This window comes from Alnus glutinosa, chromosome 12 (genome assembly GCF_958979055.1).
Source record: "Alnus glutinosa chromosome 12, dhAlnGlut1.1, whole genome shotgun sequence".
NCBI lineage: Eukaryota > Viridiplantae > Streptophyta > Magnoliopsida > Fagales > Betulaceae > Alnus > Alnus glutinosa.
Genome location: NC_084897.1, coordinates 2,444,472 through 2,470,079, shown reverse-complemented (window position 1 = coordinate 2,470,079; position 25,608 = coordinate 2,444,472). Strand labels below are relative to the sequence as shown.

Here is a 25,608-nt window from a genome sequence, read left to right as displayed (position 1 = left end):
AAATAACTTGAATGTAAAAACTTACAAATAAACTCAGGCCAGAACGCAGCTGGCGATTACAAGCTTAGACTTAGAAACACAAGAATGAAACATTACAAGTGTTTGGCTTATGAGAGGTTCAGGTGGGATTACAAAAGGAGTAAACTCCGAAACAAGCTCTGCCTTGAACTTCAGACTTCTGCTCCTTAAGTAGGCTTCAGGAGGACTCAGGGGCTGGGATCACGGGATGCCAGCGTGCTTAGGCTTGTCAGGCTTGCACCGAAAGCAGAAGGAATCTGCTTTTACCTTAGGTAACTCGCACCGAAAGCAGGGTAAAACTTAGGGTGAACAGTGAAAAAGTCACTATTCATGAATAGTACCATGTCGGGTGGCCGACCGAGTACTGTTCACTTTTGTATTCTAGTGTCGGCGACACTATTTGCTTCTGACTTATCATACCGATGGTGAAAATGCGCTGCATTTAGTCATCATTGGCGTACTCATCATCAAAAGGATCATAATGGGTAAGGGACCCCCATTCCTCATCTTCAACAAAGTCACAGTCATTGTGACCCCATTCCTCACAGGTGGTACAGTAGTTCAGATGCCATGTTCCGTCAGAACCTGAAAACTGATTGTGATCAATCAGGTCCTTTGGATCTTAATCTGTCTTGCTCCACCATTGCCCATTGTTGTAGCGGTAATTGCTTACTTTGAGGCGTTTGCCCCAAATACCTAAAACAGCCATATCTTCGCCAAAAATAATAATTCTATTATTTTTTGCTAAGACTGGTCTATTTCTTAATTCTTGGACCGCGTTCATCATAAATCCCTTTTTGACAATTCTCCAGAGATTCATAATGCTCAGGGGATCTTCAAATTTAAGAGGGATTCTTCCCATTCTTAGTTCTGCAGCATAATCATTAACTGAAGGATTAATGAGGATGCAATGTTTAGCAGGCTTAACTTCCATGAAATTATTGGAATCAAATTCTGGAACTGTGCTCCAGATTCTTAGGATAATAGGACTATTGATCGTCCTTGTTCTCAGATGTTCATCCTGGATAATTTTGACAGTATCACGGACTATCTTGGGAAAGTCACGTAATTCTTCCAGGTGCTTAACTGGGTAGTAAGACAGAAATCCTTCTTCAAAGAGCTGAGCTCCTAGTTCAGGACATCCAATCTCAAAGTGATCCCAGTCACCATTCCATAGTTGTCTTGAAAGACCATATTCTTTGTCAGGGACATAAATTAACCCTGGAAACTCACAGTGAGGCTCAAAAACTCGAAGAGTCTTTATACCAAAGACTTTCTTGTACTCAAAATTCTTTCCATTAGTAATCAGCATCATTCTCTGAATCCATCTATCAAAGTATTCAGTATATGCTGGACTTAGAAAAATTAAGCTTTGGATCTCGCCAGGAAGGTCGAGAACCCTTTGTCGGATTTTTCCCATTTCCTTAGGACTGATCCTTTGGAGCTGGTAAATCTCAGTGGGAGACCGAATCCTCTTATGACTTATGGATTCAACGGATTGTTGCAAAATCTCGTTGAAGGTTAAAAGATACTCAGTGGCTTTCATGGATTTGTCATGAAGATTCTTATGACTTTTTAGGAAAGCTTGAGTTAAATTATCTAATAGTATTCGAATATGAGGAGGGAAATCGAAATGATCACCCTTTGCATACTTGGTTGAAGTCTGAAGGACTTCTTCCAGGATAATACTATTAGTCTTATCCAGATTGAAGAACTCAATCTGTTGAGGAATTTTCTGTCGAATCTCTGTTGGAAATTCTCCGTACTCATCCACCTTAGCTTTCCCCTTCTCCGCTGGAGTCAGGCGCTTAGGATTTACCAGATTGAAAGGATCAATCTGTTGAGATTTTTTCTGCAGATGTTCCGCTGGTCTTTCTGCATACTCAACCACCTTAGTTGTTCCTTCCTCCGCTGGAGTTAGGCACTTAGGATTTTCCAGATTGAAGAACTCAATCTGTTGAGAGACTTTCTGCAGATTTTCCGCTGGTCCATCTGCATAGTCTACCTTAGCTTTCCCTTTCCCTGTTAGGGTTAGGTGCTTAGGATTTTGAATTTCTAGTGGGAAATTCCATGACTTAAGTGTCTTATCTTTTCTTTCTTTTGTGGAAGAAAGGGACTTAGGAGGGGTCATTTTATCCTGAAAGATTAAGATGTTAGAAACAATCCAGAATTCAGAAATGACATTATGCTTAAAAATCATTTTTGAAAAATATATGAATATATCTTTCAGAAGATCAAATAATAAACTTAGACATATCCAATAAATGGAATGTTTACTTATGGAACTGAAAAAGTTATTACTTAGATCAAAGTGAATGACAAAATAATTTGAACTTGCCAAAATCCACTTATCAAACTTAGAGAAGATCACAGAACCACTTAACCTATTGATTAGGTCTCTTTTGTTTGGAATTGGATATCTTATCCATTCCAGGACTTTGTTGAGGGGCTTGTAGTTAATGAAATGCCAACGGGGAGGGTAATAGGCTTTGGCAATTTCATCAGGGGATTTTAGGTTACTAAAATCAAGCTCAACCAAGAACAGATTGTGGGGAGGTTCTTTGATGTGGTAAGGGGAAGACTTAGGATATTTTATGAAGGTCTTTTTAGGGGGAGGACCCTCAAAGGGGCTGGAAGGACTTATTAAGGCAGACTGGAAGGACGGCCTTGGACTTATGGTACTACCTAAGGTAGTATATCGATTCACCATTTGGGTAGGTGAATTTCTTAAGATGAGATCTTGGGAACTTAGTTGGCTTGGGGTGACAAGGTTGAAAGGCTTAGCATAAGAACTTAGATTGGGCTTAGAGGCCGAAGCCTTTTCTTTCTTTTTATCAGCCATTTTTTCCCTGCAAAAATTCACGGGTTAAGAAATCAGGGATAGAATTCTGACTTCCCTTAATGTACTCAATGTCAAAATCAAATATGCTTAGAATTGCTTGCCATCTAGCAAAAATCTGTTTAGATGCAATGTTTTGAACATCCTTTTCTAAAACATGTTTTGCACTCATGCAATCAACTCTTATTAAAAACTTTTGATTCAAGAGGTCATCTTGAAACTTAGAAATGCATAGTACTATAGATAAAATTTCTTTCTTAATAGTACTATAATTCTTCTGGGCTGAATTCCAAACACCTGAATGGAAACGAACAATTTGTTCAGGTTGGTTGGAATGAACCTGCTGCTTAAGAATACCACCGTACCCAATATCGGAGGCATCAGTCTCAACAATTTTAAAGGACTTATTTGTGGGAATGCCAAGACAGGGTAATGTCTGGACATAGGACTTAATATCTTTGACAACTGAAGTATGTTCAGTAGTCCATGGAGGAGGGTTCTTTTGAAGTCTATCAAACAATGGCTTGCATTTTTTGCGAAGGTTTTGATAGAAATCAGCAACATAATTGAGGGATCCTAAAAACCGCTGGAGTTGGGTTTTTTCTAGGATTTCATCAGGAAACTTATCAGCAAATTGGATTACTCTGCTAATTGGGCTTATTTTCGATTGATGGATGTTATATCCAAGGAACCGAATGTTGGTTTGGAATAACTTGATTTTGGTAGCAGAAACAACCAATCCATTAGAATTGATAACTTCTAGAAACGAGTTCAAGTGTTTCCAGTGTTCTTCAATAGACTTAGAAAAGATGAGGACATCATCTATATAAACAATGGAATATTTGCTTAGTGGACTAAGAATATCATTCATAATATTCTGGAACTCACTAGGGGCATTCTTAAGACCAAAGGGCATTACGTTCCATTCGTATTGTCCAAAGGGTGTGACAAAGGCTGTCTTATACTTATCCTTCTCATGAATTTGGATCTGCCAAAATCCACTTTTCATGTCAAACTTAGAGAAGATCACAGAACCACTTAACCTATTGATTAGGTCTCTTTTGTTTGGAATTGGATATCTTATCCATTCCAGGACTTTGTTGAGGGGCTTGTAGTTAATGACTAACCTGGGGGCTCCTCTCTCAAGTTCAGCATTCTTCTGGACATAAAAAGCTGAACAAGACCAAGGTGACTTACTCTTACGAATTATGCCTTTGTGAAGTAGATCTTCTATTTCTCTCCGGCAGAATTCAGTAACTTCTTGACTCATCTGGATGGGTCTTGCCTTAGTGGTGATTCTTCCTTCATCAAAATCTTTGATATAAGGAAGGCTTACAGTGTGCTTCTTCCTATGCCAAAAGGCAGTTGGGACATCAGAACAAACTTCACTTATGATCCTATCCTCAAAGAGCTGGATTCTTTGTTGAAGGGTCTTTTGACTCAGTTGTTCCTCAATTCTTTTAACCTTAATCTCCTCCTGTAAGAACCCTATCTGTTGGGTCTTAGACTTGATTAGGTTAGAAATTGAATTGCTTTTGAAGGCATTCAATTGACTTAATTCTGGTTTGGCCAGAAACTTAAACTTAACCTTTTCATCCATGGGATAGGTGATTAAACCATCCTGGTCTGTTGTAAAAGGATACAACAGAGTAATGAAAGGTAAACCTAATATGACTTTGTCAGTCATATTCTTAACCAAGACAAATGATGTTTTGAAGCAAACATTGTCTTGACACACATGGGCTTTGCTTATTTCAAAAGTAATTTGCATCTTACTGCCATTAGCAGAACGCAAATTCTCTTTTGACTTACTGTAATACTTCGTAGGAACAAGTCCTTCTTGTATACAGTTCAGATCTGCACCTGTATCAATTAATACAACTACAGATAACTCAAAATCATGAATCTTAATTCTAACCTTGGAATACCATTTCCTAATATGGATTCTGTTGATTAGACTTATAGAATTTTCTTGTGGAGGCGTATCTTCAAGCTTAGGCTCGGACTCGGCTTCGTTGTCATTAGGACTGCTAGCGGCTGACTTAAGCTTGTGCTCAATTTTCAAGAGATTAACATCCTGTTTTAACTCTTGATTTTCTTCCTTAAGTATTTTAATCTCAGACTTAATTTGATTAACTTCAAGTTGCAAATCTTTTATTGTGATTTGTTCCTTTGGTTTATCAAATCTTTTAAGCGTGTTGCTTAAACTTATATCAAGGCTTTTAGACTTATTAACTTCTCTTTTTGTTAGAAGTTTTCTTAACTTTTCTAAATATTGCCTTTTTAACTCAGGATTCTCAATTTTACTTATAAGATCAAGAAGCAGCTCTTCTTGTTCTTCTTCCTTGGTCATAACACCAATTGTTTTGCAACAAGTGTCGTTACAACCGAAACTTATGTTAGGACCGGACTCATTGCTACTGCAGGAGCGGTAGCTGTTATCACTTGAACTAATACTTAGTTCAGACTCATAGTCACTGGGTTCAGTGTCTTTTATCTCTAACATTCTTATTAAATTTTCCTTATCTTCGTTAGAGACTTTTAGGGACTTAATGGTTTCCTTAGCTTTGCAATCCTTTGCAAAGTGACCGGACTTACTACACTTATAACAACCATCTTTGTTGTTCTTAGAATTCTTAAACCTCTTCTTAGGTTTTCTCTTATCTCTCTTATAGAAATCATTCGGCTCAAAGCTTCTTTTCTTGAATCTTTTAAACCGTTTCTTATGCTTTCTATCTTCCTCATGCTTACGAGACTTCTTATGCTTCTTAGATTACTCAGTTGGTCATGGACCCTAGACGCAAGGTGACTTGGCGTGCCAATAAAATGTTCTACAATGGTATAGAACAAAGTGTTGACAGCATCAGAATCTCCTAATCCAATTTTCTCATTGAATATGGGGATTCCTTCCTCATTGGTTTTGACAGCACTTCTAATGCTATCTCTAGACTCATCGGTGAGATGCTTTTCCCACCAGGCTTGAAGGGTTCCTGTGAAACCCTTAACCAAGAGGTCAACAACCTCTGGTTGGCTTAAATCATGGTTCATAACATAACTGCTAGAGACCATGGTCATATGGGTTAACTTATCAAGAATTTGCTGCTCTGCTAAACCATCGATGTTCCACTCGTATAGTTTATCAGAAGAAACTGCAAATTGACTTTGGAAGTTTCTTTCCTCAAACTGGATATCCGGAGGGGTAGGTCTGGGATACCAATTCTTAGTGAGACTTATGGGAGAGAACTTCGGCTTATGGATCCTATTCAGTTCTAAGGCTGAAAAGGCTTTCTCAACTTTTCTGACGTTTTCATCAGATTCAGACTCCGAGGAGGATTCTGTTTCAGATGAATTCTCAGAAGACTTAGGGATCTTAGTAACAGACAGAGTTTTGGAACTACTGGGCTGTTCTAGTTTGGGTTTAACCAAATCCTTAAGCATATCCTCTATCTTATCAATAAAGGGCTTTTCCTTATTAACCTTTAGACTAGTTCCTGATTTAAGATCTGGAAACTTGACTATTGGTTTCTCAAAAGGCTTATGTTTCTCTTTTGGGAGAGGCTTATTATCGAGCTTGTCCTCAATCTTATCCAACTGGTTTCCTATGGAGTTTAGGTACTGGTTGGTGTAATTGGCTTGCTCAATGACTTTCTTAACATCTGAATTCTCAGATGCAACCTTAAAGGGTGAGGCCTTAACCGTAGTGGTTCTATGCTGGAACACTATGGTTTCTTGTGGAGGGTGACTTGAAGACACAACTGTGTTATCTTCTTTTACCCACTTTTCCTTAGAGACGGTTTGGACCTGGTTTTCTACCGGGTAAAACTCATCTACAAAATCGAAATAAGAGATATGCATCTCTATTTCACTTATGTGTTTCTTAAAGTGACTTAAGATTCCTTTCTTCTGCTCAAGATTGAATCTTTCCTTATAGGCTAATCTTCTTTCGAGATTTGCCTCTGACATAAAATCCTTGTTGAGCAGATCTGAATCCATCTCAAAAGGTTTCCTTATGGTGCATAGTTGGGGGTCTACAGCCGTTTCAACTATGAAATCAGATTCCGTAGGAGAGGCATTGCCTTCCTGGGATTCTTCATCTTCTAGCTGTGTGTCAGCTGTATAACATGGATGACTCACTTGGGAGGTCGTCTGGACTCCCTTTAACTTAAGCTTTCTTAGTTCTTTTTCCAACTCTAGATCTCGCCGCTTTAGTTCTTCCGTAGAGGTAGAACCAGCAAACGAATGCCTAGCTGGAGTCTTATCCCCAGTCGACCCCTAAGCCAAATCTTCTATATATATATTCCTTATTTATAAAATCCCAAAACAACCTAAAATAGACACCTAAAAGAGATTCATAAAAGGAAGACCTAAAATACCAAAATAAGCTTGAAATGCGTATTTCTAAAAAGCGGTTATGCGGTGTGGTTATCAGTTTCAATAACCGCTAACAAATGGTTATTTTGAAATTGCTAACCGCCTAAAGCATTGCGGTTACCAAAAGTTGATAACCGCTTAAGGCAGTTGCGGCTGACGGTTAAATAACGTCTACCCGCCGATCACTTGTACACCTCTAATTCCATGTAGCCTTATCTCTTATTGTTGCTAAAAATAAATAAATAAAAAAGAAGTTGTTGACGAAGAAAGGTCACAAAGCTGGTTAAAGTAAGAAGACAAAAACCCAATATTTATGTTGTTGAATCACTATTTATTTGAAAAGCTGAAGCGGATAGGAATAGATAAATTTAATTATTTATTTTGTATTTTAACACACTTCCTTAAATATTGGCTCAAATTCCCTTCTAATAGGTGACGTCTAATATGTGAAATATTTAATTAAAATTGAAGAGTAAAGTGACGGCAAACTCAGAAACTCTATGAGGCCCAACAAAAGAAGAGATAGATTTAATCATTTATTTTTATATTTTCACATATGTCGGGTAAATGTCTTGAAGATCTATAGGATATAAAAAGTACTTGGGTTCCATGTAACATGACTTGATGAAATCAAGTCTGAGTTAGCATGCATTGCATACAGTTTAATTAGCTGCATATATATCCAATCTTCAAACCAGTACAGGGGTTCTCAAATATCTCGATCTGCCACATATCAAGTAAATGTAGATTACCATTTCTCCTACGGTCCTACCCATTTATTTAATACTGATTAGCTACCAATATGGGTATATATGTTTTTCTTAATCAGTAACTGCATGTAGATTATATATTTCTATCATTAGTGACATGTTTGCAAAGCTTTTGGAGTCTATATTGCTCTATAAACAGACGGAGGATAATCATGTATAATATTATGCACTAATTAGGACCATCTAATCATTGTATTTATTGTGATTAATTACTTGCAGATATGGTGGGGGATGGATTCATAGCCAAGGGCATGTACGCGCATATATAACCATTGAGAACTCAGCAGGGCCAAGCAAGCATCAAGCCGTGGCCTTAAGGAGCGGTTCAGATTTCTCAGCATTCTACCAATGCAGCTTCGTTGGCTACCAAGACACCCTCTACGTCCATTCCCTCAGACAGTTTTATCGCGACTGCGACATCTACGGCACTGTTGACTTCATCTTCGGACTTCGGTAACGCTAGCTGCTGTCGTGCTCCAAAAGTACTGCAACTTATATGCCTGTCAACCAAACGAACATTTTCAGTACTGCAGAAGGGAGAGTTGACCCTAACCAAAACACAGGGATCTCAATCTTGAACTGCAAAGTCGATCACGGCTGCTGCAGATTTAATCCCAGTAAAATCATCCTTTAAAACATATCTGGGCCGTCCATGGAAAGAGTACTCTAGAACTGTTACGTTTTTCTTGAATCCTACATTGATGATCTGGTAGACCCAGCTGGATGGTTAGAATAGAATGGCCCGTTTGCATTGAGTACCCTTTACTACGGGGAGTATATGAACGGAGGTCCGGGCTCAAATACAAGCGCAAGAGTGAAATGGCCTGGTTATAGCCACTTATAGGGTCATCACTCATCAACAGCTCAACCGAGGCAAGCAATTTTACAGTGGCGGCGTTTATAAAAGGAAACGAGTGGCTGAATTCTACAAGTATTCCTTACCATGTCAATTTCAGTTGAAGCAGCAAATGAAGCCTCCTCTTTTTGGTTTAGGGAAAGTATAAAATAAACCCATGAGTAAATATACGTCTAATTTTGAGTTTTAAATCCTTCAGTTATTCGCAATTTTCAATTTGGTCTTTTTGTGTATTTTTCGTCTAATTATAACATACTAGTCGTCCTAACTAGTCCATAATAATAATAATAATAATAATAATGTTATATATATATATATATATATATATATCACATTTTTATCTTATAATTATTTTACAATGAAAATGTTGAAGATTCAACTAACCCTTTAATTTTTTTTTTTTTTTTAAATAATGATTGATCCAAAGTTTGATTATGACTGTTACGTCAACATTATAGGATAATTATATAATAAAAATGTAGCTTCTAACATTACTAAAGAAACAATTTCAACCCATTATAGCCATTGGACCTAGACGGAACGATTATTTTGGATGTAATTTAATTTATTCAAGGCCCATGCGAGCTTCTCAACCCATTTTTCAAAGGCCCATTTCAAAGGAAGGAAATATAAATTCTTGGATTGCTGTTTGACCCATTAGTGTTAACCATTAATCCTGGTTAATTAACAGCATAATTTTTTAAAATTACTGGTCTAATTAACGACGTTTTCCAAAAGAAGCTGCTAATGTAAAAGCACTTACAAATTTCTCGAAGTGTTCTTACTAATTATTAACTCCCATAAATCAAAATTAGACAAACGGCGATAAATTGCTGGACGTGTATACAAACGCCGATAATTGTTTCAAGATTTCTGAGTGTTTATTCTGTTGCGCATACTAAACACCGAAAATGTTCATCGACACAAGCCACAGAAGGAACGCCGAGAATGTTGAAAAGTTTTCCGGCATTCGGCTTTACGGCGAGAAAAAGATTGTCCCGACTCCCGACACAGGGTGTGACATTGTATAAAAAAAATTGAACCCCATGAATGTTAGAAAGTTGATAAACTTCGTTTATAACTTTATGATTTTTCATTATTTTTGTAATTAATTATTCAAAATTTTAAAAATATCAATTTAAAGTAATTATCTTTCATTTTTTTCAATTTCAACCATCCCTTAGAATTTTTAGTTAAATTCTATTAAAATTTCCTAAATACCCTTATATTTTTTTTAAATAAACAAATTTATAAAAAAATTTCAAAGATTTAAGCATTAGTATTTCTTCTTTTTTTCCTAAAAAAAAAAATGGATATTTTGAAAATTTTGACATAATTTAACGAAAAATTCTAATGAATAGTTGAAATTTAAAAAAAAAATAATAATAATAATTAAAAGATGAATATTCTAAATTAACAATTTTTAAAGTTTGAATAGTACTTATGCTCCGTTTGTTTGGACGTAAAATTTTATCTATTTTCCGGTGTTTGGTGCAACCGAAAATGATTGTCAACGGAAATTATTTTCAATTTAACAGTAAAAGCCTCTTTAATTTTTGAAAACTGTAAATCGTTTTCTGGATTTAAACTCTTTATTCTTGCACGCACGTTTGTGAGAATCCGCCATTGTTGGGCATTGGAGTTTGTTAGTAACCCGAATTTACCGTCGAAGGTTCCCGAATTTTGGTATTCAATTGCCGAAATTTGGCAACCGCCGCCGGAATGTGGCTTGGCAAAACAAGCCGGAATCTAGAAAATTTCTGCTGGTATCCAGCGACGTCCGGTCACTGTCGCAGAATTTCAGCGATCAGATTCTGACCAAACTAGCCAGGATTTGACCAGTACGACTAAAAACTAAAAATTTCTACTGGAATTAGGCGACGTCCAGTCACCATCACGCTGACCAAATTTCGGCCATTGCTGTCAGATTCTGTCCTCCATCATCTAAATTTGGTGAAAGTAACAGGAATTCTACCTGCCAACGAAGGAATCTCTCCACCAATAGTTTTTTTATTGTTGGTGATTTTTTTACTAAAGCCAATTACTTAAAAAAAAAAATTACAAAAATTATTTTAATCAAAACAAACACAAGATTAATTATAACAATAATGAAATATCGCTAATTATAAGTGAAATACTCCGTAAAAAGTTTGTCGGCAATAGTGATTAAGCCAACGTACGTCGTACGTATAAAAAGTTTGGACGCCTAGAAAGGTGTGTTTTCTTTGCAGTGACTGTGAGTCCTCAGTCACTCACCTTTATTACTTTTAGCACACTCGAGGTTGTCGGGATTCTAGCCTTCTGGGTGATGCCATTGGAGGAGGGGTTCTTTTTTCTTTTTCAAAAAATTTTCTAAAGTAAAAGAAGCCGAAGCCGAAGCCAAGCAGCGAGAAGTATTTGGGACAAATTATTAAAGACGCCATTTACCCTCCATACAAAATTAGTGCCTGTTTCAGTTCCTTTTTTACGCCCATAATTAATAAAAGGGTTAAATACCTTTTACTTAATGTGGTTTAAAAATTTTACTTTTTTTTTTTCAGTTTTTAATTTTTCATATATGATATTTGTGTTATGCGAAAAGATGGAGATAGTATCTCTATCAATTTTTTCGTTCAAAACTAGCAGATTTTCACGTCACCGACAGGTGACTACACAAATTTTTTCTTTTTTTTTTTTTTAATTTTAAGCCTTTTTTTTATATAAATAAAATAAAAATTTAGGAGTGGCTGGACCACATGTAGGTGACCGAACCACTCCCAAGCCACCCCCATTTGGCTTGGGGGTGGTTCGGCCACCCCAATGGCCAAAACCCTTTTTCTTTTTTTCCTTTTTTCTTTTTTTCTTTTTTTCACTTTGGCCATGAGGGTGGACAAATCACTCCCAAGCCAAATGGGGGTGGTTTTAGCCACCCCCAAAAACTGGCCTTGGGAGCCACTCCCTTGGCCAAAATGAGGGTGGCCAGCCACCCCATGTGACCTAAAGAGATTGCTGAGCCACCCCCTATATTTTTTTTAAAAAAAACAAAAATTAAAAAAAAAAGTTTGGGGTCATGTGTCGCAATTTTAATGGTGTCACGTGTAGCTGATGTGAAAATCTGTCAATTTTGAATGAAAAAATAGACGGAAGTATTATTTTTGTCTTTTTGTATAGCGCTGATGTTATATATGAAAAAAATAAAAATTGAAAAAGCAAAAAAATAAAAATTTTAAACCAGACAAAGAAAAATGTATTTAGGTTTCGTTTGATTTGCGGAATGCTATTCTATTAGGAAAATGAATAGCTATTCTTAGAAATACAAGGTGGTGGAATAGAATGGTTATTCCTATTCTTTTGTTTGGTAATAACTCACACATTTTAATCGGAGTTAAAGAACTAAACTGGTGGGTGGCCGCAACCACCTCCGAGTGGCCTCCAGGGGTGGCAGCGGTCATCCCCGAAGCCCATTGGGGGTGGCCGGCCACCCCCACTTGCTCTGAGGGTGGTCACACCACTCCCTAGAATGCCTCAATGGTCCCCCGAGGCAGTTCAGGGATGGTGTGATCACCCTGGACCCTCCACATGCAGTGGCTGGCCGACCATCCATTGGGGTGGTCGGCCAACCACTTTGGGGGTTTAGATTTACTTTTTTTAAAAAAAATAAATATATATATATATATTTGAAAGAAAATAAAAAATGAGTATTTTTTTTTAAAAAAAATGTTGTCTTTACCTCCAAAGAATAGCTATTCCTCTTATTTTTTACAGGAATAGGTATTCCTCTTCGTAAGGGAATAGCTATTCCAATGAGAATTGCTATTCCATAGAATATACCCTTACAAAACTAAAGAATAGTTATTCCTATAGAATAATCATTTTATTCTAGAAGCCTATTCCACAAACCAAACGAGGGCTTAACTCTTAATAAAATTCATTTCCAACGCCAACCTTTGTGAATAAGTACCGTTAATACATTGGAAAATGCTAAATGTACAACTCTTTTGCATAACTTCAACACAACCCATTTACAGTAGAGTGGAGCCCACATACACGAGTTTCACCTAATTGTAAAGGAAGGTTGTGTCCAAATTGAGATGGTGTTGTAACCCAATCAATTCCTTAATACATTATCACATTTAATAAGCTAGCAGCCTAGCACGGCGACCCACCTACAGACAACCCCCATTAATACGATACATTGAACAAGCATCAACGAGTCAACGACCCTTCTCATATATCCCTTCGCATTCCCGCATTTCTCCCACATTTCTCCTTCAGTTCTGATCTCCGGTCCTGTCTGAACATCCGCCATGTATACTCTCAGAAAAAGAAGTAAACTCTCGTATGCTTTCTTGTCTATTTCAGCCATTGTCTTAGTCCTACTCTCCTCAATAACCCATTTAAAAAAGAGCCCCAAAACCACAGATATCCCCCGCATACACCTCCACAAGCACATCCAAGTCGCCCGCACAACATGCCATGGCACACTCTACCCAGAACTATGCGTCTCGACCCTCTCTTCCTTCCCAGATCTTGCTTCCAAATCACTCCCACAGATAATCTCAGCCAATGTAAACCACACCATGTACGAGGTCAAAGGATCCTTCACAAACTGCACTCGCTTGCGAAAGAAGCTCATCAAGACTCTCGTTCTCTTTCAAAGGAGATCTCTCGACGATTGCCTTGAGCTCTTTGATGACACCATTGCCAAACTTAAAACAACTCTCTCCGATCTCTTCCCTGATAAATTATCAGTCTCCAAGCATTACCATGAAGGTCAAACGTTGCTAAGCGCCGCAATGACGAACCAGTACACGTGCCTTGACGAGCTGGTTTATAGCAAAGCAGGAGTGGGAGACGAAATCAAGAACAGCTTGTCTAATATCTCTCAGCACCTAAGTAACTCCTTGGTCATGCTCAAGAAAATCCCGGCCCCCGGGGTTAAAACATCCAAGTCGTCCGAGGTTTTCCCCGGCTATGGAAGCATGAAAAATGGATTTCCTTCATGGGTTTCAAAGAAAGATCGAAAACTGTTGCAATCGTCTGTGAATGAGACCAAATATGACTTGGTGGTGGCTGAGGATGGCACTGGAAATTTCACCACCATTGGTGAGGCAGTGGCTGCAGCTCCAAACTCAAGCACAACCAGGTTTGTCATACAAAATTGTGTTTATACAGTTGGCCTTCTAGCTAATAATTTGAGATCTCTATAACTTAATTTATTATTTTGAAATAAACTAAATAAAATCTGGTCTATATGTAAAGAGGAAAATGTTTAAATTACTATAACTTTTATTACAATTCTTTATAAAGTGCGGTGATAATTCACATGACTGCTCCACGTCCCAACATAAATGAAAAAAAAACTCAGGTAAGACCATACCACATATTTATAGTAAAAGCAGTAATATCCAGCAGCAGTCTATTAGATAAATGAAAGTAATTGAACTTTGGTTATGCAGGTTTGTGATATACATAAAGGCCGGGGCATATTTTGAGAATGTGGAGGTAGTGAGGAAGAAGATCAATTTGATGTTCATTGGTGATGGGATCGGAAACACAGTTGTGAAAGCGAGTAGGAATGTGGTGGATGGGTGGACCACATTCCAGTCAGCCACCGTAGGTGAGTTAATTGAAAACTTCGACTTTCTTTTCTTTCTCTCTGGCTGAAAATTTTGGATTTTTTTATTTGATTGGTTGAACCTTATCTCTTATTAACAGCTAAGGAAAAAACAAACAAATGTCGGTGATGAAGAAAGGTCACAAACTTAGTTAAAATGAGAAGACCAAAACCCAATAAGTTTACGACACCCAATATGTATGTCGGGTACATGTCTTGAAGAGAGGATAAAAAGAGTATGGAAAATACTTCTTGTATAATAAGTATACACGACTCTACTTATATGAGGTGAAATCTATCGTATGAGTCTCACCTCATGTAAATAGAATTGTATAATTATTGTGTAAGAATACTACAAAAAAAAAAGTATTTATAGTCGATTTTTTTCTAAACGGTTTCTAAAACTGTCTAGAAAACAAAATTTGTCGACGGTTTTTTCAAAACCGTCTCTAAAAAATTTATTATGGACGGTTTGATTAAACCGTCTATAAAGTTCCAGACAGTTTTAGCTAAACCGTCTAGAATATAACATTTCCAGACGGTTTTGGATGAATTTATAGACGGTTTCATCCAAAACCGTCGAAAAATATTATTTCCAAAGAATTTTATGGACGGTTTCTTTTGAAACCATCTGGAAAAATTTTTCCCCACGCCATGTCATCAATCCGTGTGATGCCTCCAAATTTCACCACATCCATCCGATTTTTTTCCAAGTCAAAATCACAACCTTCCGTTTCGTTTGACACCCAAAAAACTTGTATAAAGAAACAACCCCCTGAAACATCACAACCATCCAAGACCTAACCCTCGATCGCTTCTGGCACTTCTGAATCGAGACAATCGAAGCAACTGCCTCAGATCTTTGGTGGCGGAGTCGTCAACGCTCGAAGCTTGAGGCGCATGAGGTTGCGACATTTGAGCGAGATGAGGATGCGCGCGTCGTCGCCGATGCTCGCGGATCTGCGGTCGCATTTCAGGGCGAGTTTGGTGACGGCTTCGAATCGGCCGGGAGAAGAGGAAAGGATGGAGATTTGATTGGGTGTTGAGGGAGAGACGGTGACGGCTTTGTCCCTCGATCCGGATCCATTGGCTACAAACGAGAGATCAAGCAGCGTTTCCGGTCGCTGGAGCTGAGAGACTGGAAAATGCAAGCCAGGCTCTGTCCCTCGATCCGGATCCACTGGCTACAGACGATCCACTCGTAGTCTTCGACGTCGTCGTCCGTCGATTGACCTGACGGCACCGTTGACACCTTAGACAAAATGAACCTAGCGGCACCTAAACCCAAAACAAAACAATATCATTATATAATTAATTAACTACATTAATATAAATAAAAAGGGGTCCGAAAGCCGAAAAGCAATAAAAATAAATAAATAAATAAACATAAATTTGGACGGTCTGGACCAAACTGTCTGCAATTCCAGACGGTTTTGCCTAAACCATCTAGAAATTCATTTAGCAACATTATATTTTAGACGGTTTTAAACCGTATGGAATTAATTCAAGACGATTTTTCTGTATTTTTGGATGAGTTTAAAACCATCCAAAATTTGCTCTTTTTTTTTTTTTTTTTTGGTAGTGATCGAATCACTTCTCAAAAAGTACTTGGGCTCCACGTAACATGACTTGCTGAAATCTAGTCATAGTTCGCTGCATATCCAATCTTCAAACAAGTACATGAACAGCATACAGGAACATTAAGGCTGTTATTGTAATTATTAAAAGATGGAGGATTTAGCATAATCTAATCCTTGTATTATTGTAATTACTTGCAGCTGTGGTGGGGGATGGATTCATAGCCAAGGGCATAACCATTGAGAACTCAGCAGGGCCAAGCAAACATCAAGCCGTGGCCTTAAGGAGCGGTTCAGATCTCTCAGCATTCTACCAATGCAGCTTTGTTGGCTACCAAGACACCCTCTATGTCTATTCCCTCAGACAATTTTATCGCGACTGTGACATCTACGGCACTGTTGACTTCATCTTCGGTAACGCTGCTGTGGTTCTCCAAAACTGCAACTTATACGCCCGTAAACCAGATGAGAAGCAAAAGAACATTTTCACTGCCCAAGGGAGAGTTGACCCTAACCAAAACACAGGGATCTCAATATTAAACTGCAAAGTCACGGCCGCGGCAGATTTAATCCCAGAAAAATCCTCCTTCAAAACATATCTAGGCCGTCCATGGAAAGAGTACTCTAGGACCGTTTTTCTTAAATCCTACCTTGATGATCTGATAGACCCTGCTGGATGGTTGGAATGGGATGGCACGTTTGCATTGAGTACCCTTTATTATGGGGAGTATATGAATGGAGGTCCGGGCTCAAATACAAGCGCAAGAGTGACGTGGCCAGGTTATAGGGTCATCAACAGCTCAGCTGAGGCAAGCCAGTTTACGGTGGGAGAATTTATTCAGGGAAACGAATGGCTGAATTCTACCGGTATCCCTTACTGTGTCAGTTTGTGTTGAAGGTAGAAAATAAAGCCTCTTCTTTTGTTTTGGGGAGAGTATAAAATAAATCCTCGATCGTTACAATTTCTTTTTTGGGTTTCTAATTTTGACTTTTAAATTCTTAGTTATTCCCAATTTTCAATTGGGTCTTTTTGTGTATTTTTCGTCCAAGAACAGTCAAATTTTAATTGGAGCAGTCCTTGTTAAATAAATAAATAAGGTCATATATTGCATTTTTTTTGCAATTGTCTTATAATATTTATATGACAGTTTAAATCAATCTTTGATTTTTATTTTTTTTTACAATAATTAATCTAAGAGTTGATTAGATCCAGCAATCATATCAACATTAAAAAATAATTATAGATAAACGTTATTAAAATTAGTTAATTATTGTACGATAATTAGTTAATCTTGAGCACTCGTGGGTCGGGATCAAGCAAAACGCTTTCTACTTCAAATGTGAAGAGGAAGATGAATGAATCATTAATCATAGGCCTACACCGACGACATGTTGTCATCAAGGCTTGTAGTTTTGGGAAAGCAAGCAGTACTAGATCAACCTGCTGTCCTTGTAAGATCTAAAATGATGAACCCTATTTGATCTCCTATCTTATCACTAACAACCACCATATTTACTAATATCCGTATCTTATCACCAGTAGTTCTCGACCCCATCGATATTCCTTCTAAAATTTAAATGGAATTCATTGAGAAAAATCAAAATCTTTTATAACATTTAAAATCACATCTCGAAAGACATTTTAAGAACCGTCTACGTGAGCAAAACAGCATTATTGCACCCCAACAATGTTGAATTTGACTTAGACTATAAAATTTTCTTTATAATTTTTTTAATGGTTCAAATTTAATTTCACATTTTATGCGATTTTATTTAAGCTTCTTTTGGTACACCGGTGACTGGAGAAATACTTATTTTGGGTATGATAATTTGCATTTATTTTTCCTCTAGCTCTTCATTATGTAGTCATTTTTTAATAAGCTAAGGACCTGAATGCTAGATTGCTAGTATTGATCAGTATTCACATCGTTTGAGATTTTTGCCTGTTGGAGATCGCTAGTGAATTTTGTGACTTGAGGACCATCAAATTCAGGGTTACAATTTTGCAGTTGGCAGAAAAAAATAGACTATTATAGATCGATATCCCTCTTGTAGATTGTGGCAATTTCTCTAGTTTCCGTAATTCTATTAATTATAGCTTTATTTCACTGTGTTAAAATATTAATTAGATAATTAAATAATTTTTACCTTAATCAATCCCACATGCATGTACTATCTACTTAATTAACATAGTGAAGTTTATAGATCGTGCCAATATGTATCAGGATGAAGATAAATTAGAACAATTCAATTTTTATTGGATTAAATACTCAAATTCTTTTAAATTTTGATAAATAATTTGAAAAAAAATTCAGATACACAGTAAGGATAAAGATGCATGCAGAACTTGGGTCAACTTCTATATGATTAGAGAGAGGGCCCTTCTGAGTATCTTCTTCTTCGCTTAATGCCTTCATCATTAAAGTACTCTGGAAAGTAGAGGGCAACTGGCAAGAAGCAAAAGCTGTCGGTGCTGTGCTTATTCCATCTCTAATCCCTATCTTGCAATGCATCTCAGGATCATTTTGATGATCAAATTAAAGTACAGCCACTTTCTACCTAAACAATGGCTTCTCTTTGCTCGATTAAATACCCCATGTGCTACATTGATCACTCAAACAATTTCGTTTTGGGATATTTGCCCTTTTTCTTTTTCTTTTTTTTTTTTTTTTTTGGGGGGGGGGGGGGGGGGGGGGGGGGCGGGGTTAGGGGGCTTAGATAGTTTTTTCAACGTCCAAATTTAGTTACTCTTGTTTTTTTTTTTTTTTTTTTTTTCTCTCATGAAAAATCTGGATGTTAAAAAAATTACATGAGATCTCTTCTAGTTTTCTTTTTAATCTTTTTTGAACTTTTATAACATTTGTAAATTAATTACCCACTCTCTAAAGTTAAAAACTCTAAATTTAGTGTATCGAATTTTTAGTTTTTTGTATTATTACCGATCCGTTAAGATTTTCAGTTAAATCCTAACGGTTACTATAAAATTACAAAAGTACCCTTACTTTTAGGTTTCGTGGGTTAGCATACAAATCTTTTTGAAGGCTCAAATTTTATGTCCGGCCAATGGAATTTATCAAAGAGAATAAAAGAAAGCAGTGCTCCGAGGCAAAGAAATGAATGATGCCTACACACCATTTACACTCCAAACCAAATTCAAGTAGACCTGGCTCAGTTCCTTTTTTACCAACCATATCCAATAAATCTCCTTTCCAGTTTCCATGCTGTTCTTGTGAGTTGTGAGATCAACTGACAACAGGCAACCCCCCATCACTACATTTAACAAGCATCAAAACCACCTTATTTTTTATCACTCATTTATCCCTTAGCTTCTTCCTCTCTCTCTAGCTATCTCAACATCCAGGCCACCATGTTTAACCTCAGAAAAAGATGTAAACTCTTGCTTACTTTCTTACCCATTTCAGCCATTGTTCTACTCCTACTCTCCTCAATAACCCATTTGAAAAAGAACCCCAAAACCACAGATATCCCCCGTGTACACCTCCACAAACACATCCAAGTAGCCCACTCAACATGCCAAGGCACACTCTACCCAAACCTATGCGTCTCGACCCTCTCTTCCATCCCAGATATTGGTTCCAAATCACTCTCGCAAATAATCTCAGCCACTGTAAACCACACCGTGTACGAGGTAAAAGCCTCGTCGTCAAACTGCACGGGCATCCGAGGGCGGCTCAAGAAACTCGATCCGCTTCAAAAGAGGGCTCTCGACGACTGCGTTGAGCTCTTTGATGACACCATTGCCCAGCTTAAAACCATTCTCTCCGATCTCTCCCCCAAGAAATTAGCAGTAGTCTCCAAGCATTACCACGACTGTCAAACGTTGTTGAGCGCCGCAATGACGAACCAATACACGTGTCTTGACGGGTTCGCTTATAGCAAAGGAAATGTGAGAGACAAAATCAAGAACAGATTGTATAAAATCTCTCAGCACGTTAGCAACTCCCTCGTCATGCTCAAGAAGATCCCAGGGGTTCTTAAAACATCCATGTCGTCCGAGGTCTTCCCCGAGTATGGAAGCATGAAAAATGGGTTTCCGTCATGGGTTTCGCCGAAAGATCGGAAACTGTTACAATCTTCGGTGAATGGGACCGAATATGACTTGGTGGTGGCTAAGGATGGCACTGGAAATTTCACCACCATTGGTGAAGCAGTGGCTGCAGCTCCAAACTCAAGCACAACCAGGTTTGTCATACAAAATCGGATACAGTTGGCCTTCTAATTCTAATAATTTGAGATATTACTTTATTAGTCATCTCTAACTTTATTTTGAAATAAAACGAATAAATAAAGCCGTTTTCATAGAGTAGTACTGGTCTATTATTAAAGACAAAAATACTTACGTACTTAACTTTACTATAATTTTTATTTCTTTTTATAAATTGATGTAATAATTTACGTCATTGTACACTGTTGAGTGTCATGTTATGCACGTGGTATAACATAAGTACATAAATAAAAAGAGTTAGCATTATAATTTAACAATTCAAATAAATTTAATTATTTATTACGTAATTAACGTAAAATCTTTCATAAGTTTGTAAAAACTTGTAATAATATTTTTGTTATGTAGGTTTGTGATATACATAAAGGCCGGGGCATATTTTGAAAATGTGGAGGTTGTGAGGAAGAAGATCAATTTGATGTTCATCGGTGATGGGATCGGAAAGACAGTTGTGAAAGCGAGTAGGAATGTGGTGGATGGGTGGACTACATTCCAGTCAGCCACCGTAGGTGAGTTTAAAAACTTCAACTTTTCCTATACATATATTTTTTTTCAACTTAATTTGATTTGTGTGAGTACTATATATTTATTATTTAGTATTCTAATGTTTAGTGTCATTCTTCAACACATTTTATCTATTTTTTTTAAATAAAAAAAATAAAATAAAAACAAACATTTTTGATTGGGTATTTGACGAAGAAATAGGGTTTTGTGTTGGTTTTTTGACGTACACGTACGGTGATGTTCTTGACCTTTGCGTTTATTGCATGATCGATGTACGTACACGTTAATTATTTCGTAATCCCGTGAAATGTGGGACACGAGTTTGTGGCTAACCTTACCATTTGGCAATCTGCTCACAAGAATTTAGCTAATTGGGTTCAACGTATCTAATTATTTTTTTTGCTCTTTGCTTTTGTCTTTTATTCTTGTCTTAGAATCGACAAGCCTACATATTCACGGGGCTTGCCTGATGGCATACGGCAAAGAAAAATGCAGGGGTGCTACTATACACCCATCATCGCATCTTTAGAGTACTAGTAACAATTACTCTATATTAGTTCATTCCCTATATATTCACGGGGCTTGTCTGATGGCATACGGCAAAGAAAAATGCAGGGGTGCTACTATACACCCCTCATCGCATCTTTACATGTGTTTTTAGTATGAGGATCGATCTTCATTATTAGATTTTAATTCAATAATAATTTTAAAAATTATATATTTTTTTAAATACAAAAAGAATAAGTATATATAAGAGATCGAGAGTCCATGTAAGATTTAAAGGTCGCATAATTTGATTATGATTGAATATTATTCAAGGTTGTAATTAATTAACACTCACTGAATAATAATTGGATAGTTAAGACTCACTGAATTATGATACTTATTGTGTCCATCACATAGCTGTCGGTCATAATTTGTTTCATTTATAGGCAACGTCTAATTAAAAGCATAGTTGACAAATCTGCCTCAATTACTTTTTAGTTTCTTCTTTTTGAAGTTTGACAAATGTTCTTAAACAGATCAACACCTTTCATTCAGTCATTTTTATTTTGTCGTTAATTTGATGATTATGAGCAGGATAATATGAAACATGTAAGAATTAGCTTTAATTGTTTGTTAAAATTTTTATTTTGGTTTTTGTTTTCTTTTCTTACAATAAAAAAATTCACAAACAATTCAAATAAATAAAAAACAAAACAAAAAAAAAAAACAGCTTTTACTTTTATGTCACATTACAAATTTTTTTTAATTAAAAAAAATACACTTGAATATTCGTTAACAAAATAAATTTATCTTATTAAAGTTCATGTAAAAACAAAAATAAAAAAACGTAAAGAATTGTGGGTTTAATAAATTTAATATTTGAATTTGGAGGAAACTTTTGCTTATAGTGATCATGATTGTTGGGGTCCCAATTATACGATCAAAAAGCTGCGAAGCCGTGCCTTGATCGGACCACATTCAAAAGATAATTCAATAATTTGTAGTGCCTGTCGGTGGCTCGTGGTTGGGACCGGCGTTCTGTGAACCCGTGCAGTCGATTCTTGAAGAGAGTGAGTTGCTTATTTTGTCGGCAAAGCCATGTGACGTGGCTTTTAATTGCTTTTGGTTAGCTTTTTTAAAATAAAAAAAAAATAAAAAAAAATAAAAATTGCTTTTGGTTGACAAATGAGCCAAATGACCAGTGATCTAAAGTAGGGTTTTGTTACATTATGCTCCTGTTTAGTTTGCATCTTGTTGATTTTTATAGATATTAAGAAGTGGCTGTAATCCTTTGATTGGATTGTATATAGCTCTAAATTTATTCAGAAAGATTAACACTATCGAGACCTTTCTCGATTAGGCAATTATGGATAACCTTCGACTAAGGCCCATTTTGTTTAGACGTAAAATATTTCTTGGTACTTGGTGTGATTGAAATTAAAAAGCTTCTTTAAATCTGAAAAATTATTTTCATTTTTAAATTTTGTAAATCTTTTTTTAAGTTTGAGTTTGAGTTTCTCATTCTCAAACCGTCGGATAGGCCACCGTCTGCCACCAACAAACCATCGATGGGCCTCAACCATACCACTTTTGGAACTCAAATTATTAGGTTAATTTTATTTTTAATTATTTTATATTAATATTTTTATGTTGTAAATCAGAATTGATTTTTATAAGTTAATATGATTGAATGAAAATAAATATTAAAAGAATTGTGATATTATGTACGCGCCAAACACCGAAAAATATTTTTAGTGAAAAATATTTTCTTAAAGCATTATTTCAATAAAAACATATATTTTTCGACGAAAATTATTTTACACCGAAACTAACGGAGTCTAAGAATTTAGAACTTATCTAGATGACGTGGACTTGCACTAATTTTGAGTAGGCTTGGCAATTTGGGTTAACAGGTCGGGTTCGTGTCAACCCGACCGACCCGATTACATAATCGGGTCCAACACAAACCCGACCCGATTAATAATAAGGTTGAATCTTTAAACCCGAACACGACCCTATTGTTCACCAAGTTATTCGAGTACGACCTGGGTAACCCGTTGTGAAGAAGAAGAAGAACTAAAGAGTGAAGAAGCTTCGTGACTTCGTCAGAAGAAGAAGAAGGATCGTCTTCGACTCTTGGTCTTCGTTTGAAGAAGACAAGCGTGAAGCCTATCGCATCCAAGCAAGCCATGGCCGTGAACTGAAGCCAACTGGGAAATCAAAGATTTGAAACATGCACGTCATTGCATCCAAGCCCATCGCGTCGATTCGGTTGATTCGTTGAAAAGATTGTATTTTTCACTAGTGAAGGAGGCGTAAAGACGTTGAAGCGAAAGTATATATGAAGACAATGAAAGTCAATTCGTTGAAGACTTGAAGGAGGCATGAAACCATTGAAACGGCTTAAGGAGAGGAGGCGTGAGAGTGAAAACTAAAAAGAAAAGATGGGGCCGCTAGGGTTTGTTTCAGTTTTTTTAAAAAAAATAAATGGGTTATAATCGTGTTAGCGGGTCAACCCACTAAACACGATTATAACCGTGTCATAATCGGGTCAACCCGATTATGACCCAAACCCGATTACCTCTAAACTCAAACTTTGTATTTTTGTATTATGTTTGTGTCGGGTTCACAGGTCATGTTAAAAATTGTCAAGCCTAATCTTGACGGTAGAGTATTGTAGAATGTCCATTTTTCGAACTTCAATAGAAAAATAAGAAATTTTAGTCCATCACATATATATATATATATATATATATATATAGTTGAAAATAGATTAATTGATTTTTAAATCAAGATGATCTATATCTTTACCACTCGCATGCACGTCGGGTACTTTCTGAACAGCTAGAGCAAGCTTCTAAGAAATATCAAATTTATTTTGTACGTAGCTCAGCTTTTGCCTTCCCTGAATGCTCTGAACATATATATCTGTATCATCAATATATGACATGATTGTGAAGTCTTGGGAGTACTCTTTTTTTTTTTTTTTTTTTTTTTTTTTTACATGTCCACACAGAAAGAGGAGCGGGAATTCGAACTAGTGACCTCTATTTTATGATACGTAGTCTCCAGCCGATCGATTAAGTTACCCCTTAGAAACTCTATGCTCTATAAAGAGACCAAGAATATATAGTCATGTATAATATGCAGTAATTAATTAGCACCATCTAATATTTCTTGTATTTATTGTGATTAATTACTTACAGCTGTGGTGGGGAATGGATTCATAGCCAAGGGCATAACCATTGAGAACTCAGCAGGGCCAAGCAAGCATCAAGCCGTGGCCTTAAGGAGCGGTTCAGATTTCTCAGCATTCTACCAATGCAGCTTCGTTGGCTACCAAGACACCCTCTATGTCCATTCCCTCAGACAGTTTTATCGCGACTGTGACATCTACGGCACTGTTGACTTCATCTTTGGTAACGCTGCTGTCGTGCTCCAAAACTGCAACTTATATGCCCGTCAACCAAACGAGAACCAAAAGAACATTTTCACTGCCCAAGGGAGAGAAGACCCTAACCAGAACACAGGGATCTCAATCTTGAACTGTAAAGTCACGGCTGCTGCAGATTTAATCCCAGTAAAATCATCTTTTAAGACATATCTAGGCCGTCCATGGAAAGAGTACTCTAGGACTGTTTTTCTTAAATCCTACATTGATGATCTGGTAGACCCGGCTGGATGGTTAGAATGGAATGGCACATTTGCATTGAGTACTCTTTACTATGGAGAGTATATGAACCGAGGTCCGGGCTCAAATACAAGTGCAAGAGTGACATGGCCTGGTTATAGGGTCATCAACAGCTCAACCGAGGCAAGCCAGTTTACAGTAGGGGCATTTATACTGGGAAATGAGTGGCTGAATTCTACGAGTATTCCTTACTATGCCAATTTGAGTTGAAGGCAGCAAATTAAGTCTCCTCTTTTTGTTTTATTGGTAACATTAGAAGCTATATATATATGACACTCGTATTGGTTTTTCTTCTAAAACCCCTTTGAGAAAGATTCCAATGGATTGAGACAGTAGATTGTAAGAGCATTATTATAATCAAGCTCTCTATTTTTAGTGTTTCTCCAAAAATTAGGGAAAACTCAGAAAAGCACTCATTTATCAAGCTCTCTACTCATTCTCTATTAATTAATCTAACTCTGTCAGATTTCTACTCTATGTCTAGAGAAACAATCTTTCTTTCTATTTCATTTTAGTTATTTTTATATTCATTTCCCTTCTTTCTCTCTCATCGATCTCTCCAGCAATACGTGCCCCTCAATCTTGGTCTTCATCCGGTGCTTTCCTCGCAAATCAATCGAAATAATTTTGTCCTAGTCTTGTAATTTGGTGATTGAA

At 36.9% G+C, this 25,608-nt stretch overlaps 2 protein-coding genes and 1 pseudogene across 2 annotated transcripts; all 3 read left to right on the top strand.

Annotated features, from left to right (window-relative positions):
- The first annotated feature begins 8,219 nt into the window (after window positions 1-8,219).
- Window positions 8,220-8,958, top strand: LOC133851080 (pectinesterase-like; annotated as a pseudogene).
- Window positions 8,959-13,002: 4,044 nt separating this feature from the next.
- On the top strand, window positions 13,003-17,138 carry LOC133851078 (pectinesterase-like). Its single transcript, XM_062287381.1, has 3 exons — window positions 13,003-13,979; window positions 14,293-14,453; window positions 16,229-17,138. The coding sequence occupies exons 1-3, from the start codon at window positions 13,141-13,143 to the stop codon at window positions 16,921-16,923; spliced, it is 1,695 nt and encodes a 564-aa protein (XP_062143365.1). The 5' UTR covers window positions 13,003-13,140; the 3' UTR covers window positions 16,924-17,138.
- Window positions 17,139-19,096: 1,958 nt separating this feature from the next.
- On the top strand, window positions 19,097-25,398 carry LOC133851079 (pectinesterase-like). The gene is made up of 3 exons (XM_062287382.1): window positions 19,097-20,230; window positions 20,619-20,779; window positions 24,467-25,398. Exons 1-3 carry the CDS (start codon window positions 19,395-19,397, stop codon window positions 25,159-25,161), a joined length of 1,692 nt encoding a protein of 563 aa, XP_062143366.1. The 5' UTR covers window positions 19,097-19,394; the 3' UTR covers window positions 25,162-25,398.
- Window positions 25,399-25,608: the final 210 nt, after the last annotated feature.